This window comes from Notothenia coriiceps, unplaced genomic scaffold (assembly GCF_000735185.1).
Source record: "Notothenia coriiceps isolate Sejong01 unplaced genomic scaffold, NC01 NC01_scaffold00027811, whole genome shotgun sequence".
NCBI lineage: Eukaryota > Metazoa > Chordata > Actinopteri > Perciformes > Nototheniidae > Notothenia > Notothenia coriiceps.
The window spans coordinates 32,522-46,778 of NW_011360512.1; the positions used below are offsets into that span (position 1 = coordinate 32,522).

Sequence of the window (14,257 nt, forward strand, 5' to 3'; positions counted from 1 at the left end):
GTGTGCCTTGGCAGTCTCGAGCTGCACTGCGACCCTGAGGGATCAAGCACAGACACAATAACAATGAAAACTGCTGCATACAGATTATTTTTGTTTTTGCAACCTCGTGTGAATGACCGTAATAAATGGACCTTTGTCTTATTGAAAAGAAAATGTTGGACCTTTAAGATTTGTATTTGAGTACCCCTGATATACAGGGCTTACACAAGGAGCCGTTGGACCCCCAGAGCGTTGCGTATGCCGGTCTACCCACCTTGGGACCCGTTACCGTAGTCGTTTAGTTCCCCCCCCACAGAGCAGAGCAAGGCAACAAAACTTAAAATAATAAGCAGCATTTTACGGCGCGCTATGCATGGGGCCCAATGGGGGGTTTCCCGACATGTCGTTTCAGTAAATTAAAGGGTGTTTCATGTTGTCGTTGCTGTGGACATTCTTAATACCTTGGAAAATGCTGTTTAATACTTTTTAATAGCCTTAATTTTCGCTAAATTGATTTATCAACTTTTAATACTTTTTAAGACCCCGCGGACACCCTGTATTTTATACACTGACTATGTATAAGTACCTGATAAAACCTAGACTTGATACAGAGCCCAATGCTGTGTTTCTTTACACTTAATGAAGAAACTTACCCCATGCCGTACAACATGCTGCTTTGCACTCCTGCTGTGTGATGTCTGGTCTTTAGCTGCTGAACTCTCCATCCCCTCACTGCTGCTGACAGTCGGCTCAGGGGTTAGAGGGGTCTTCCTATGCGACATCTCCTTAGATTTCTTCCCTCCTTCCTCCTTTGACAGACTGATGACCTTAGGGCGACCTTTTGACTCAGCAAGCAGTTTCTCCAGACTCCTTCTCAATTCAGCCTGTCCGTCACTGCTGTCCCCTGAGGCGTCTGTGCTTGCTTTCTCTTTACTCTCAGTAGATTTTTGTTCCTTAAGGAGACCCCGCAGCTCCGTATTTTCTGATCGAAGTCTGAGCAGCTCCTCTCTGCGTTGACGGAAATTCGATTAGTTTACTCATCAAGATACAGACTATTAAGAGTGAAAAGAAGGAGCAGGACCTGGACACTGCTCAAAGGAAAGACCCACCTGAGGTGTGAGACTGACGCAGCCCCACAATTAGTCAGCAAGGATTTAAGTGCCGTTACATCTGTGTTGCTCTGCCTGGAGTGTCTCTCTTCAGTGTCCAAAGTGGAGATGGCAGAGTGAGCATGCTCTCTACTCTGGCCAAGGCCACTGTCTAGACTAAAATCTCCCAACAGCTTTCCAGGCAACATCTAAAAAGAGACAGTTAAGACATATTGGTTACACTGTCACAAAACACAGGGAATTCACCATATTATTAACATGAACTTGTGTCTTATGTTTATTAAACAGCTTATTAAGATCGAATAAATAGTCATCCATTTCATACCTGTCCTACTTTGATGTCTGTCTGACTCTGTTTATCCTGACCGGAGAGATGCGTCCTGTTACTGTGAGCCACAGGCTGCATCTCATGCGTCTCCTCAGGCTGCTAGAGTAATGGGATGGGAGGCGAGTATGACACATGGCTCGATAAAAGAAAACTTAATAATGAGGGAACAGAATCCATAAAACACTGCACAGCAACAGCAGAATGGTATGACGTGTCTAATGTGGAATGGCGAAGAGAGAGCATTTCATGGGACACAGAAACAGAAGAAAAACAGGGAGTGATTAGGAAAGGTGAAGGAGACAAAGAGGATCTTCTACTTCAGAGTAAGGACACATTAGTAACAAGCTAAAGACAGGGCAAAGGTTAAGATGTAGGATCAAAGGTTAGAAAGGAGCTAATTAGACCCTCCAGAAAAACACGATTCTGCGATCGCAGAATTTACCGCATAATCAGCAAAATGGCGCAGATTTTTAAAAGGCCGCATATTTATCAAAAGCCGCATAATCCCCGCATTTTTCCACACAAAGTTGAGAAGAAAAAAAAGTGAACTCGTCTTGACGTGACGTCATCAGCTCGCGCATCACAGAATGTAAACAACACTGTATAGAGCTCATTTACCAACGAACATTTCTACTAAAGACCGGGCAAAAAGTGGGGGGAAACTATTCTGCACCCCGTGCAACTGTGTGTTGGAGCATAAGAGAAAATCGACGGTGACGACCCACTTTGATTCATTCAAACATTCGAAAATGCTTTCTGCTGCTGCGGACAAGAAAGCCATTCAACTCCCGTTCACCGAGGCATCAACCTCCAAAACCCTTTAGAGGGCTACAAGAAACGAAGTGAGTAGCCTACAAGATTGAAGCTGGTCAGATAACGAACGAGTAAATGAAAACAGAATGAGGCGGAGAAGTGTTTGTGTGTGTGTGTGTGTGTGTGTGTGTGTGTGTGTGTGTGTGTGTGTGTGTGTGAGATTAAAATAGCCCAATTGCTTTTACAATAAGTAAACATTGAATGTGTTTAATTGAATAGTAAAGGGGTTTAACGTTAGTGGCAGGTTGTGTGTGAGAGAGAATAAATAAGACAGCCCAATATTTAAAAAAATTGTTATTATTTTCCCCCGCATATTTCGCAACTTTCCGCATATTTCCTAACTTCCCGCAATTTCACCGCATAAAATCACATAAAACCCCGCATGTTTAATCGCATAATCAAGGAATTTTGCCCGCGTTTTTCTGGAGGGTCTAGCTAATACAGGTGATGTTAGACAATGACTCAAGACATGATCCAGAGTATTTGTGGACATACTTTGCAGATCAATTACAGAAAGGTGCCCTTTATTGTATGTTTAAGAAAATAAACTTTGACGAATCAACTTCCAAGTACAACTTTCTCCATTTGTGGACTCTAACCTGTTTTAATGGGCTGCTGCTGCTGCTGCTGCTGCTGCTGCTGGCCACGTCTCTGTCTTCCTTGACGTAAGCGTCTTGGCCCGACTTCTCCAATAATGACAGTCGGCTCTGCAGCTCATTGTTTAAAGTCTGAAGTCTGCTGCTGGAATCCTGCAGCTCCATCACCTTAGGCCCAGACAGACTCATTTGAAACCTTTTGCATGATTGTTTCACTCTGTTACGTATTTTGGTGACATTTCTTTGACAACTTTTCAAATCTACTGTTGTGTTAAGTAGAGACACATGTACTAGGTTTAAAAGGTATATCACCTTCTGCTTGAGCTCTTGTGTGGAGAGCTGAGACAAGCTGTCCTCATGCTCCTCTCCCACACAGATACTCATGTAGGAAGTCTGGTCTCCAATGAAACTCAAAGTTTCCCCTGAAAGAATTAGAGTCACATTTAAAAAAACATCTCCCATCAGCAAAACTCTGAAAGGACAGAATAAAGATTGTTTTTCCTCTCTTACCACCATCACTGGCCCCACCGACCCCTCCTCCACGGCTCTGAATGGCTCCTAGGCGGGCCTGCAGAGAGGCATTCCAGCGCTGAGCATCTTCAAGCTGATGTCTCATGCTCTCCAGCTCTTTAGGATCAATCAGGTCCATACCTGAACACATACACAGAGAGGTTACACACATACATAGAGAGGTTACACACATACACAGAGAGGTTACACACATACACAGAGAGGTTACACACATACACAGAGAGGTTACACACATACACACACACAAACTCTGGTGTGACAACAAAGTACATTGCTGCATAGGATGGTGACGGACACTTTCTTCTTAAACATCAAATGACAATGATACAGATGCTGCATTGTTAATAGTTCAAACTGTAAAAAACCTTGTGTTAAAGTTAAACAATATACTAGAAACTATAAATATATTGAGGCACAGGATTTACAAGGGATGATTCACAGCTCTAGAGAAAAATGTGTAGATATTTAAAATTCATAGTTTATTATATGTATCTGTGCAAAATATAACATTCGATAATTGCAAAAGTTATTTGTTATTCCAACCAAATAAGTACAAACTCGAAAGAATATGCATTTGATGAAATATTGGCATGCTTGTTCAGTCCACATCAAATCCCAGATATTTGAAGTTGAATAAGGTAAGCTAGCGGTAACACTACTGTGTTCAGAACAGTTTGGGATCTGTAGCCACATAATAACACAAACAAATATAGAGATGTAGAAATATAACCACTATGTTTCTGCGTGTTTGGCTACATGAAGCATGCCAACACTGTATGTACCACACATTCAAATGACTATATAACCAAAACAAGAAATGTGGAAAAGTACCCGGTGGTAATTACTGCAGCTACAGTCGTCCTGTAGTCAGTGTGAGCCATGGGCCTGTTACTTACAGCTGACCTATTTACACACCTGGCACTTTTCAGACTGGAGGGGCGGGGTGAACATGGACTTGATACACTCATATAGAAGGACACGCACATGCATGTGGAAGAACAAGTCAGTGACACTTTTAATCAGTCTCAAGGCTGCATCTACGTCAATGTGTTAGGGTCATGTTTTATTATAAAATGACAGAGAGAGACGCTTATGTTTCTTGAGATTAAAGTCACAAATTGACAAGAAAAAACCCGAATGTGAGGGTGTGGAGAGGTTACAACCCTTACAGTGACGGGAAAAAAGATATTTCTTAAATGTACCACTTTAATCTTAGAAAATAGCCGCGATGTCTAATTAATTAAAAAAGTCCTGAGCTTTTGACATTTATAGATTTCTATGTTAAATAGTCTTAGGTCGCATTCACACCTAAGAGTCCGTTTTCTGGAGCACCAGACCACAGTTTGTTACATTGTTTCATTTTTCAGAAGGTTCGGTTTGCGTTCACAGGCAAAATTCAAACGGACTATAAACTTTAAACACAGGTCATGTGCACGGAAATGCTGTTCAACCATTGGTCAGACATTAAGGGGGTAAAAACGCAAATCCCGGCAATTTCTACCGGAGCCTCCGCCATGGAGCATCTGCAGGTTATTTTCATGCTGCTGTTAATCTGGAGAGCATATCAACAGATTCTAGCAACGGCGCATATGATTATATAATCAGACAACGTGCGATACAAAACATTATAACACATATAATGAGAGACGTTCTGCAGTCAGGAGGGCGTTTCACCGACGGCAGGTGGCTCTGACTTTTAAATATAGTTTTTAGTTTGATAGTTGTTTTTACTTCACACAACACTGTTCAACACTTCATTCTGCTTCACTCTTTCGCTAACGATTTTGAAGACACCCGCATTCTTGTGACTCGTAAATACTACGCTTCCTATGTTTTGGTGCGGACTGCGTTCACACCAGCGATGAACCGCTCCAGAGTTCACTAGCAAGCGCTCCGAGACCACCTATTTTAGTGGACCAGAGTCCGGTTGTTTAGTTCACTTTTTAGGTCTCGGACTGCGTTCACAGCGACTATACAAGGCTGGTGTGAATGTGACCTTAACATGCAGTCCTGTTGTCACTAACCGTAATAAACAACGGGGTGTCATAATACATATTGGATTGTTTGATCAGTTTATATTTCAGGGGAGCTGCTCTTCACTAATATACTCCATTCTTCAGCGATATGACCTTTAATACATAAAGTTGTTATGTAATGACATGCTTATGGGATGCATTCTAACTCATGTGACAGATGGTCGGATGCGTTGGGTTAATAAACAGAGCAGTGTTAGAGAAGTAATGCACTCAACAGACAAACAACGTTTTAATCGGACAGTGAAGAAAAGCACACAGAATGATAGAAGTGAAAGACAGGAAGATCGGCCAACAGCAGCCTTTATTCATTTTCTTTTTTTAAATAAAGGACAGACAAACTGAAAGACAGTGAGGATGCATTACATTGAAAGAGTGACAGAGAAGACAGGTAGTAACTCTTTTGTTGAAAACACATGCAGATGAGGAGGTGATGAAGTAAAGAACAGTAAACATGAAGAGGAAGGACCAGGTGTGCATGCTGAACAACATGATGGATGAAGAAGAGGGGGTGTGAGCTTGTCAGCAGGGGATATTATTAGAGTAAACACAGGGGATAAAGAAGACAGGTGTTTGTGTTTGCTTTCCTTAAGACCTTTAGTTAGGGTTGGGTATCGTTTGGGTTTTAACAATTACGGTTCTGCTTTGGTTCTTGATTTCGGTTCTTTAAGAGTACAAATAAGTCCCATGCAAATTTCACTGAGAGAAAAATATATTTCTGAAAACATTTAGTCAAATCTATATTCATATTTATAAATCACTTCATACAGTATCATTTGGTTGAGAGAGAGAGAGGAGAGCGACAGTGAGAGAGAGAGAGAGAGAGAGAGAGAGAGAGAGGAGCGGAGAGAGAGAGAGACAGTGAGAGAGAGAGAGACCTGGTACCAGACAATTGTTATTTGTTCTTACTCAGAACCAAGTGTTGGTGCTTCCTAACCCCGGTACTGTGCTCGCTGCATTTCCCGCCCGGCCCCCGTTTAACAGTAGAGAAAGCGGCGAGATACATTTCCTTAGGAATCGATAAGCAGAACTGAAATGAACCTTCCTAAACGATACTGATGGAATCAAAGTTCTGTATAGGAACCGCTTCTCGGAACCCAACCATACCTATAGTAGGACTCTCCCTGAGCTTTGTGCTTCCCAACTCTTCTAACAATCTTTTCATTTCATTTTTCTTTATTTACTTTCATTCAGTTCCCCTCGTCATGTACTGCACCTTCTCTGAGTTTGGCTCTGAGTATCTCCCTCTCCAGATCGTCCCTGAGTTCCTCATTAGTTTTGATGCCCTCCTCCAGCTGCTGCCTGAGGAGCTGCACTGCTGTCAGCTCCAACTGCAGAGCATGGAGACGCTGAGCGCTGCACAAACACACAGAGGGGTTAAGTCATCAAATAAATGAAGCTACTCAGAATTTCTTTTTTTTTTTACATTCACCATTATCTCTACCTGTCCTGCTCCTTTACAGTCTTGACGAGGCTGGAGTAGAGCTGCTGCTCGGCTCTCAGCGCTTTGTTCAGAGAGTCGTGCTGCTGTTGCAAGGCTGTAAGGCTAGGCAATGCCTTTAGGGTGACAGGAAATGAAAAAGCACAAGTCTTAATGTCAGAGAACGATGCGTAAAATGGGTTGTTTTCTGGTGTTTTATTAAAAAAAAGGTTGTTAGTGTACTTCTTGCTGGCTATCTCCTCCAATCATGGTCCTCTCTCTCTGAGGGAGCCCAGGCAGTGACCTCTCCATGCCCGAGCCAACCATCTGATCCTGGGTCTGATCAGACCCATTTTCCCCTCTTTGCCCAAGGCGCTGGTGGAGAGCCTGATCAGACATAATCAAAGAAAACATGAGAACTGCAAGACAAGAGGCTGCTGACTTCAATGCTGTGTGAATGGAGGAACCCTTACATCAATAATCTCATCCTTGGTCTTCAGAGTTGAAGTCAGGGACTCCACGTTAGCAGCCTGACCTTCGTAACGACCCTCCAGCTCAGACAGGGATGACTGTAGATCTGCCAAAGACATCTGAATATTGGGAGAATACATTTGAAGTCAGCCCAATAAGACACCCATTAGCAAGTGTGCAGAATATGGTGGAAGCTAAATGTTTATAATTGACTGACCTTCAGTTCATTTTCCCGCTTCAGTGCTTTATTCAGTGCCTCAGTTTTCTGTGCAAGCTCCTTTTTCAGGACCACGACTGTCTTCTTGGAATGCAGAACGTTCTCCATGTTATCCCCACTGTTGCTCCTGGACAGCTCAGCTTCAGGGAAAACAACATAGAAACAAATATAGGACCGAGATGTACTCTAACTTATTATGAATATTCATGAGATGATGAGGTTTTAATATCTAAGGCCTCACCTTCCCTGTCAACCATCTTCTCCTGCATGATTTGGATGGTGTGTCTGAGCTCCAACACATGTTCCGACTCCTCCTTCTGTCTCAAATCTACCACAAACTGATCCATCTCCTGGCCACGCTGTAGAAGCTTCTGCACATTTACAAGATATCAAGTTAGCTACGTTGAGACACATTGATACCTTTAGACTTTGTCAAAATATGCCACTAAATCATTAGAAGTCAGAATGTAGGAGAGGAGAATGATTTGATGTTTTCTTTTCTTCTTCTTCTTAGGCTTCTAAGTCAAGCACATTTGACAGCTGAGTGACTGTGTTGTATCCCAGAGGAACTTACGTTGATGAGGCTGTCTTTCTCAGCGAGCATGGCTCTGAGCCCTGCAGTGTCTAAATGACTCTCCTGGGCTGCTGTAGAGCTTTGCTTCTCAGCAGTGGCAAGCTTCTGCTGCATGTCAGTGAGCTGCCTCCTCAGCTCCTGGATCTCCTGAGTGCGCTCAGATAGCATGCGGTTGTAGTGCTCTGCAGACTCCTGGAGAAGGGAGAAAAACAGATCCAAGAAATGAGAGGAAGTGATGTTTACCCACATTCTTTACATACAAATGGCAGATTTTAAAGTTGTAGATTAGAACATCTGCAACAAATCGTTTTTGAAGAAATGTCAGAAAATGCTATTTTAAGCCTCTCATGTGTAAATGTGTGTGTGAATGTTTTGGACTAATAGAAAAGAGACATTTAAAGACAGTTGCCTTTGACTGTCAGACCAATTATCTTGAAATGGAAGGGATGTTTCTGAGAGTATACTCATTGCAGCCCTAGTTTATTGTGTAAAATGAATATTTCAATATGTTCATTATTTTTTTAATAGATTTAATTCCATGTGTTGACACTTGCTTAATTCTCTAATTTGCTAAATCTATTACTAATAACCTCTTATGTTATTATCATTGCAATTACATTTCCTTTAATATATTATATAATGATTGGTTGCTACAAAGATATATTTTGGGTGAAAGCATTCAAATTGATTTCTTAATGAAATGAGGACCTTGAGCAGCTGGTCCTTGCTCCTGATTGTAGCCAACAGTCCCTCCACAGCACTCTCATTGTCAGCGACCAGCCTTGCCCTGGCCGCCACAGCCTCAGCCAACATTGCTTCTGTGACCTTTAACCTCTGGCTCATCTGTTCAGCAAGGTCGCGAGCATTAGTCTGCGACTGGCTCAGCATGGATTCGGCCATGTCCTGAAAACAAAGGTTTTAAAGAAGAAGCATCTCAGGTACTTGTCAGTCCTTATTCAGAACAGTGAAAAAAACACAAAAGACATGGAGCAGAGGGAGGGCCAACTAACATCCATATCCTTTGTCTTGCCCTCCAAAGAAAGCTGCAGCTGAATGATGATGGAGTCCTTCTCTCTCAGTGATCTGTTCAAGTTGTCTTCTACATCTTGTTTTGCTCTCTGCAGGTTCTTCAGTGTGTTTGCAAGGTGTTGCAGCTCCACATCCTTCTCCTTGATCAGACTGTCAAAACTCTGTAAGTAGAGAAATGAGCAGAAAGATGCATTGTAAAAAAACATTGTATGAATGATTACTGGAAAAAGGCTAATGTATGGGTCATGGCTTCTCACATCGATGGTCTCCTCGTTGTGAGAGAGCAAGTTGTTCAGTCTTTCCAGGTCTCTCTCCTTCTCCCTGAGAGACAGCTGCAGCTGGTGTATCTCATTGTCTTTCTCCTCTATGGCAGCAAACTTCTCATCCAGCGCTTGCTGTGAGAGACAACAGCACAATGTCAGAATCAAATGAAAGTCACTGTGGTGAGAGGATTCAAGAGAAGGACTGCTCACCTCCAGAGCCTTCTCCTTTTCTTTCAGCCTTTGCCGCAGCTTGGAAAGCACATTGTCGTTTCCTCCTGGATTTTTACTTTGTTCAAAACCTCTGTCCGTGTTTATGTACTCCTGAAAAAAGGCCAACCATTCGAAAGTGTTTGATTAACACACACAATCATATTGGATATTTTGGTGTAGAATCTGTGTGAATCTGTTTCATGTAGTTGTGTTACCTGTAGCTGCTGCTCTTTATCAGCCAGAGAGGATGTGAGCCGCTGGATGGTGACCTCATGGGATTGCACTTTTCTTTGGATTTGATCCAGCAGCTCCTGGTACTGCTGCTCCAGAGCACTCTCTCTGTCTCCAATCTCACTGCTCAGCTTTTTCAGCTGATTGATCAGATCCTGGAGGGGGGGAAATGACAATACCGTCACACCAAATCTGTCATTTGAATGATGGCTGGACTGGAGTCAATAATATCGTTTTTTTGTCTTACATTCAGGGCCTTGTCCCCCTTCTTCTTCTGCTGTTGCAGGTCCTCCAGTTCCAACTCTAGCTGGTCCTTTGCCTGCTGCAGGTCAGCCAGCTCTTGCTCCTTTCTGTCCAGGCCCCGCTGCAGCTTTTGGGCCTCAAGCACCTTGGCGTGGTATTCCCCCTGGAGTTGGGCGAGCTCCGTTTGCTTCGTCATTAACAGGTTTTGGTGCTCTTCTACTCCCTGAGGGAAATACGCAAAAATGTGCCTCTTAGTAATATCATTTGTGAACATAAAAGACACACAGAGCCATTTTATTATCAGAAACATTCAAGTTGGCTCTCTATAAAAGTGCAGGACTTGCCTGGTATTTCTGCAGTTGGGCTTTATGTGCTGCTTCTCTAGCCTTGGCCAGAGCATCGTCCCGGTCCTCAATCTCATGACACAGCTCTGCAATCTGTGCAGAACAGAAACAAAACAGACAAGTTCAATCATGCATGATACAGATCAATGAGAGCAATAGCACTTGTAATAAGAGTATGAACATTACCTCTTTTTCCTTTTCTTTCAGAACCTGAGTAAATCCCTGGATGGTTTTGTCTCGCTTTAGAGCATTTTTCTTCTCAGAGTTGAGCTCATTGTCCTTCCCCTCCAGCTGCCCTAACAGGACCTGTTTGCACAAGAAAAGTGTTTTACCCAAAGAAACTCCCATATCATAAAAACATATTAAATGGAGCAAAATCTCAAAGTACCTTGTTCTGATTCTGGGTTTCCTCCAGTGTTTGACTCAGGTCATCATTGGTGCTTTGTGCCTGGGTGAACTTTTCAGTCAGCAGCTTATTGTAGGACTCCACTCGCCGAACCTCACTCTGAAAAATCCAGAGACATGGATCAAGTTTCATTTGTGTCTCAGTTTTTAGATTCAGGTGGTGGGTGAAACGAACAGGCTACTGCAGGAAAACCCTAACCTATTTACTAATGTTAAGTAAAGGATATTGCACAATAGAAATATTATATATTAATTCAAGCACTTTTAATGACCCATGTCTATTAACAAAAGACCTTGGATTTTTCCCCTTTAAAGTCAAACACTTTGGAGGATTTGAAGGACCCCTGGGAACCATGAAACAACTACCTCCATGACTCTGACAGGAGTGTATTTATCATCAAATTCCTCTGTAAGGTCATCCAGAGACTTCCAGTCTGCCTCTCTGTGTCTGCCCTTGGCTCGGGTCCTGAGAGGGCCTGTGTTTAACCTCTTCAGGACGGGGATGTGGCTCCCTGCAGGGGCAGAGAAAGGTTGCTTGGAGATGCAGCGCAGAATCTGAATTAGGTCAATGATCACAGAAGGCTGACTTGAGGAACTGCGGTGTAGCGCTCTGGCTTGAACCTTTCCTCTGGGGTCATCAGGGACACCACGTCTGGCAGCAAACACCTTGGACTCTCTGGGTTTCAGTTTGGGGGGAGGGTCTGAAGGGGGGTCTAAGGAAAAGTTGAGGTTCTGCAGGGATTTGGATTGATCTTTGACTCCAGGTCTGGGCAGTGTTCCTTTGCGTTGGACGACGTCAAGGTACGTGTTCTGTGATTGGTGGTGTGTGACTCGTGGACCGAGGTTCTTTATAGAGCCATGGAGCCCCGTCGCTGATCCCATTCTGTTTCTCTTGAGGTTTGATCTCGCTGGTAACGCCCCTTTACTGACAATTACATCCAGACTCACACACCTTCTCATGCGATTCTCCATGTGACTACTTCCTCTTTCCCTGAACGGCTGTCCTTCAGAGGCCAGCGGGTACCCAGCCTCATCATCAGGACTGCCCGCCCTTGAGGTCTTCTCGCAGCTGGTGCTCTCCACATCACTCTTACAGGCCTGGTTGTTTTTGTTGTAGATGTGGATAATGCACTGGATCAGGTGCTCTTTCTCCACCTGCAGCTTCTGGATCTGATTGTTGTGCTCTTCCTGCAGCTGGCTGATGTTAACATCACATTGTACCACCTTCTCCAGCTGGAACACACATTTCCCACAGAGAAACTCCCCACGGCCGTCACGAGTCAACTCCCAGCCCAGCACATGGGACAAGATGACTTGTAGCTTCCTCTGTGCTGACGTGCTGAAGATCCAGCGACACTGGCTTCCCACCAGACGAACAGCACATATGCGACACGGGTCCTTCATGGCGCTTTAGATCTTTAGATTCCAGATTCACCCAAGTCCAAAAGCCAGCCAAGTGACCTAATAATCATCAGACCATGCAATAGCCATCTATCATTTTCCCTCACTGCATCAGCAGGAGAAGCAAAGAGGAGAATGACGGAGTGCAGCGCAGTATAAGCTCTAAGCTGTTAATCCCTGCTCCGCCTCTATTCCACTCTCAACAACACATTCAATCAGATGAAATCCTCTAGGACTGCAGCAGGGTTACGGCCGCTGCCAGACCATCTCTAGTAAACCTTCCCACGGATAGCGGATCAAGTGCCTCATACACGTGCATCTTCAGGGAAATAATGACAATGGAAGCAGCAAACCACATCTATAGAGCACAGCCTGCCTGGCATTACATTTAAAACAAATCTGCTTCAGGATTAGAAGAGGTGTTTCCTAGCAATCACTTTCCATTGCACTCTGGTGAGGCCACTCGAGTCTTACCATACCACAAAAGCATCCGTGGTAGAAATGCTGTCCCTCATCAAACAAAAAAATATTTTGCAATTCTTGTAGCATATTCATTTGTTTCCCAAGTCTGAGAAACACTGACATGTTACAGCATTTTCTTTTTAATAAATAAGACTGGACATAAATAACTCTCACAGGTCTGCAGACAGCATGGTAATCCAGTCTTAACAACGTGACCTGAGACTAGACGCCAGCAAGGAACCATGGTTACGTCAAACAGCCTTCTACTCTGAACATCTACAACACAGTACCCACACCAATTGCTTGCAATATTTTGATGATTACTGTGAAATTGCATTTAATTATCTCTAGATGTTCGGAATTCCTTAAGCTAAGTCTAAAGTGAGTGTTTTTGGTTTTGGAGACCTGGCTATGTATTACAGCAACAAAGGGTTCAACAATCAAAAACAACAGGCACATTTGAGAAACAAAATGTATCAGGCAAAACATTTAGACACAGACAGCCTGGACTAAATATATTTCACTATAACATTAAACCTTCAGTGTTTCCCCTATATACAAATAGTGGCGGCCTAGCGCCGCTGCTGAAATATGCGTGCCGCTGCTAGGGGGCACCAGCCAGGTACCCAAAAAATAAATAAATTTTTTTTTTCTTTATATTAAAATAATAATAAGTGGCGACTCTTTTTCATTTTTGTTTCTTTGTTATGTGGATTTGTAGTATTTGTGTTACTGTAAGTTCAATAAAGGTGTATTTTTGCTAAATCTTGAGACATTGCCACTGTATGTACTGGCAGGGCCGATTTCTGGCATACGCGACATATGCGGTCGCCTAGGGCGCCAGATCTGGGGGGCGCTGCGCTGGCAGCTCTGGGAGGGGAAAAAACATTTTTGACCGTTGGCGCTCATCCTAATTTTTGGCCTTGATGTAACAACATTCATAATTAAGTAAATGTAACACCCTTTTCACCCCGGTTACACGTTTAATTTGCCCTGTACGGTGGGCGCTGTAAGTGATGAAAGTGGGGGATGTTGGCTTATCAGGCGCCCGCAGCTCACAGCCAAAGTGCGAGCGTGGTAGCGAGAGAGCAAGCAAGGGAGAGAGGGAGAGGGCGCACCGGTACCGGCGCTGTTGTTATTAGAATCTGGTGCTAGCTGCGCTAACGGATATAAGAAGTAGATGTTTCNACCGTACTAGGCAGGGCCGATTTTTGGCGCTCGCCTAGGGCTCCAGATCTGGGGAGCGCTGCGCTGGTAGCTCTGGGAGGGGAAAAAACATTTTTGACCGTTGGCGCTCATCCTAATTTTCGGCCTTGATGTAACAACATTCATAATTAAGTAAATGTAACACCCTTTTCACCCCGGTTACACGTTTAATTTGCCCTGTACGATGGGCACTGCAAGTGATGAAAGCGGGGGACGTACTTGTGAAGCGTTTCCAGAAGGCGGTTAGATCACCGGATGACTATGCATTTAATAAATAAACGTTAACTAGGTAAAATAAGATGTGAATGAACAACAAAAATAAAATAAGTTACATTTATTTGTTATTGGCTATGGTAGGTTATTGGTTATGTTTACATACTTATTTGATTATT

General features: G+C 43.4%; 1 protein-coding gene across 1 annotated transcript in view; it reads right to left on the reverse strand.

The window, feature by feature from the left end:
* Nucleotides 1-575: 575 nt before the first annotated feature.
* The window catches only part of LOC104957839 (myomegalin-like), a 22,876-nt gene continuing 9,194 nt past the window's right edge, over nucleotides 576-14,257 (reverse strand). The window contains exons 10-31 of the mRNA XM_010785515.1: nucleotides 10,780-10,896; nucleotides 10,578-10,697; nucleotides 10,392-10,484; nucleotides 10,052-10,270; nucleotides 9,789-9,959; nucleotides 9,574-9,684; nucleotides 9,358-9,495; nucleotides 9,082-9,261; nucleotides 8,780-8,974; nucleotides 8,072-8,263; nucleotides 7,739-7,868; nucleotides 7,498-7,637; nucleotides 7,283-7,399; nucleotides 7,053-7,196; nucleotides 6,834-6,946; nucleotides 6,606-6,745; nucleotides 3,336-3,476; nucleotides 3,138-3,247; nucleotides 2,829-2,993; nucleotides 1,414-1,515; nucleotides 1,089-1,276; nucleotides 576-987 (exon numbers count right to left, since the gene is read on the reverse strand). Coding sequence (XP_010783817.1) covers nucleotides 576-987; nucleotides 1,089-1,276; nucleotides 1,414-1,515; nucleotides 2,829-2,993; nucleotides 3,138-3,247; nucleotides 3,336-3,476; nucleotides 6,606-6,745; nucleotides 6,834-6,946; nucleotides 7,053-7,196; nucleotides 7,283-7,399; nucleotides 7,498-7,637; nucleotides 7,739-7,868; nucleotides 8,072-8,263; nucleotides 8,780-8,974; nucleotides 9,082-9,261; nucleotides 9,358-9,495; nucleotides 9,574-9,684; nucleotides 9,789-9,959; nucleotides 10,052-10,270; nucleotides 10,392-10,484; nucleotides 10,578-10,697; nucleotides 10,780-10,896 — 3,438 coding nt within the window. The remainder of the gene's footprint in view (nucleotides 988-1,088; nucleotides 1,277-1,413; nucleotides 1,516-2,828; nucleotides 2,994-3,137; nucleotides 3,248-3,335; nucleotides 3,477-6,605; nucleotides 6,746-6,833; nucleotides 6,947-7,052; nucleotides 7,197-7,282; nucleotides 7,400-7,497; nucleotides 7,638-7,738; nucleotides 7,869-8,071; nucleotides 8,264-8,779; nucleotides 8,975-9,081; nucleotides 9,262-9,357; nucleotides 9,496-9,573; nucleotides 9,685-9,788; nucleotides 9,960-10,051; nucleotides 10,271-10,391; nucleotides 10,485-10,577; nucleotides 10,698-10,779; nucleotides 10,897-14,257) is intronic.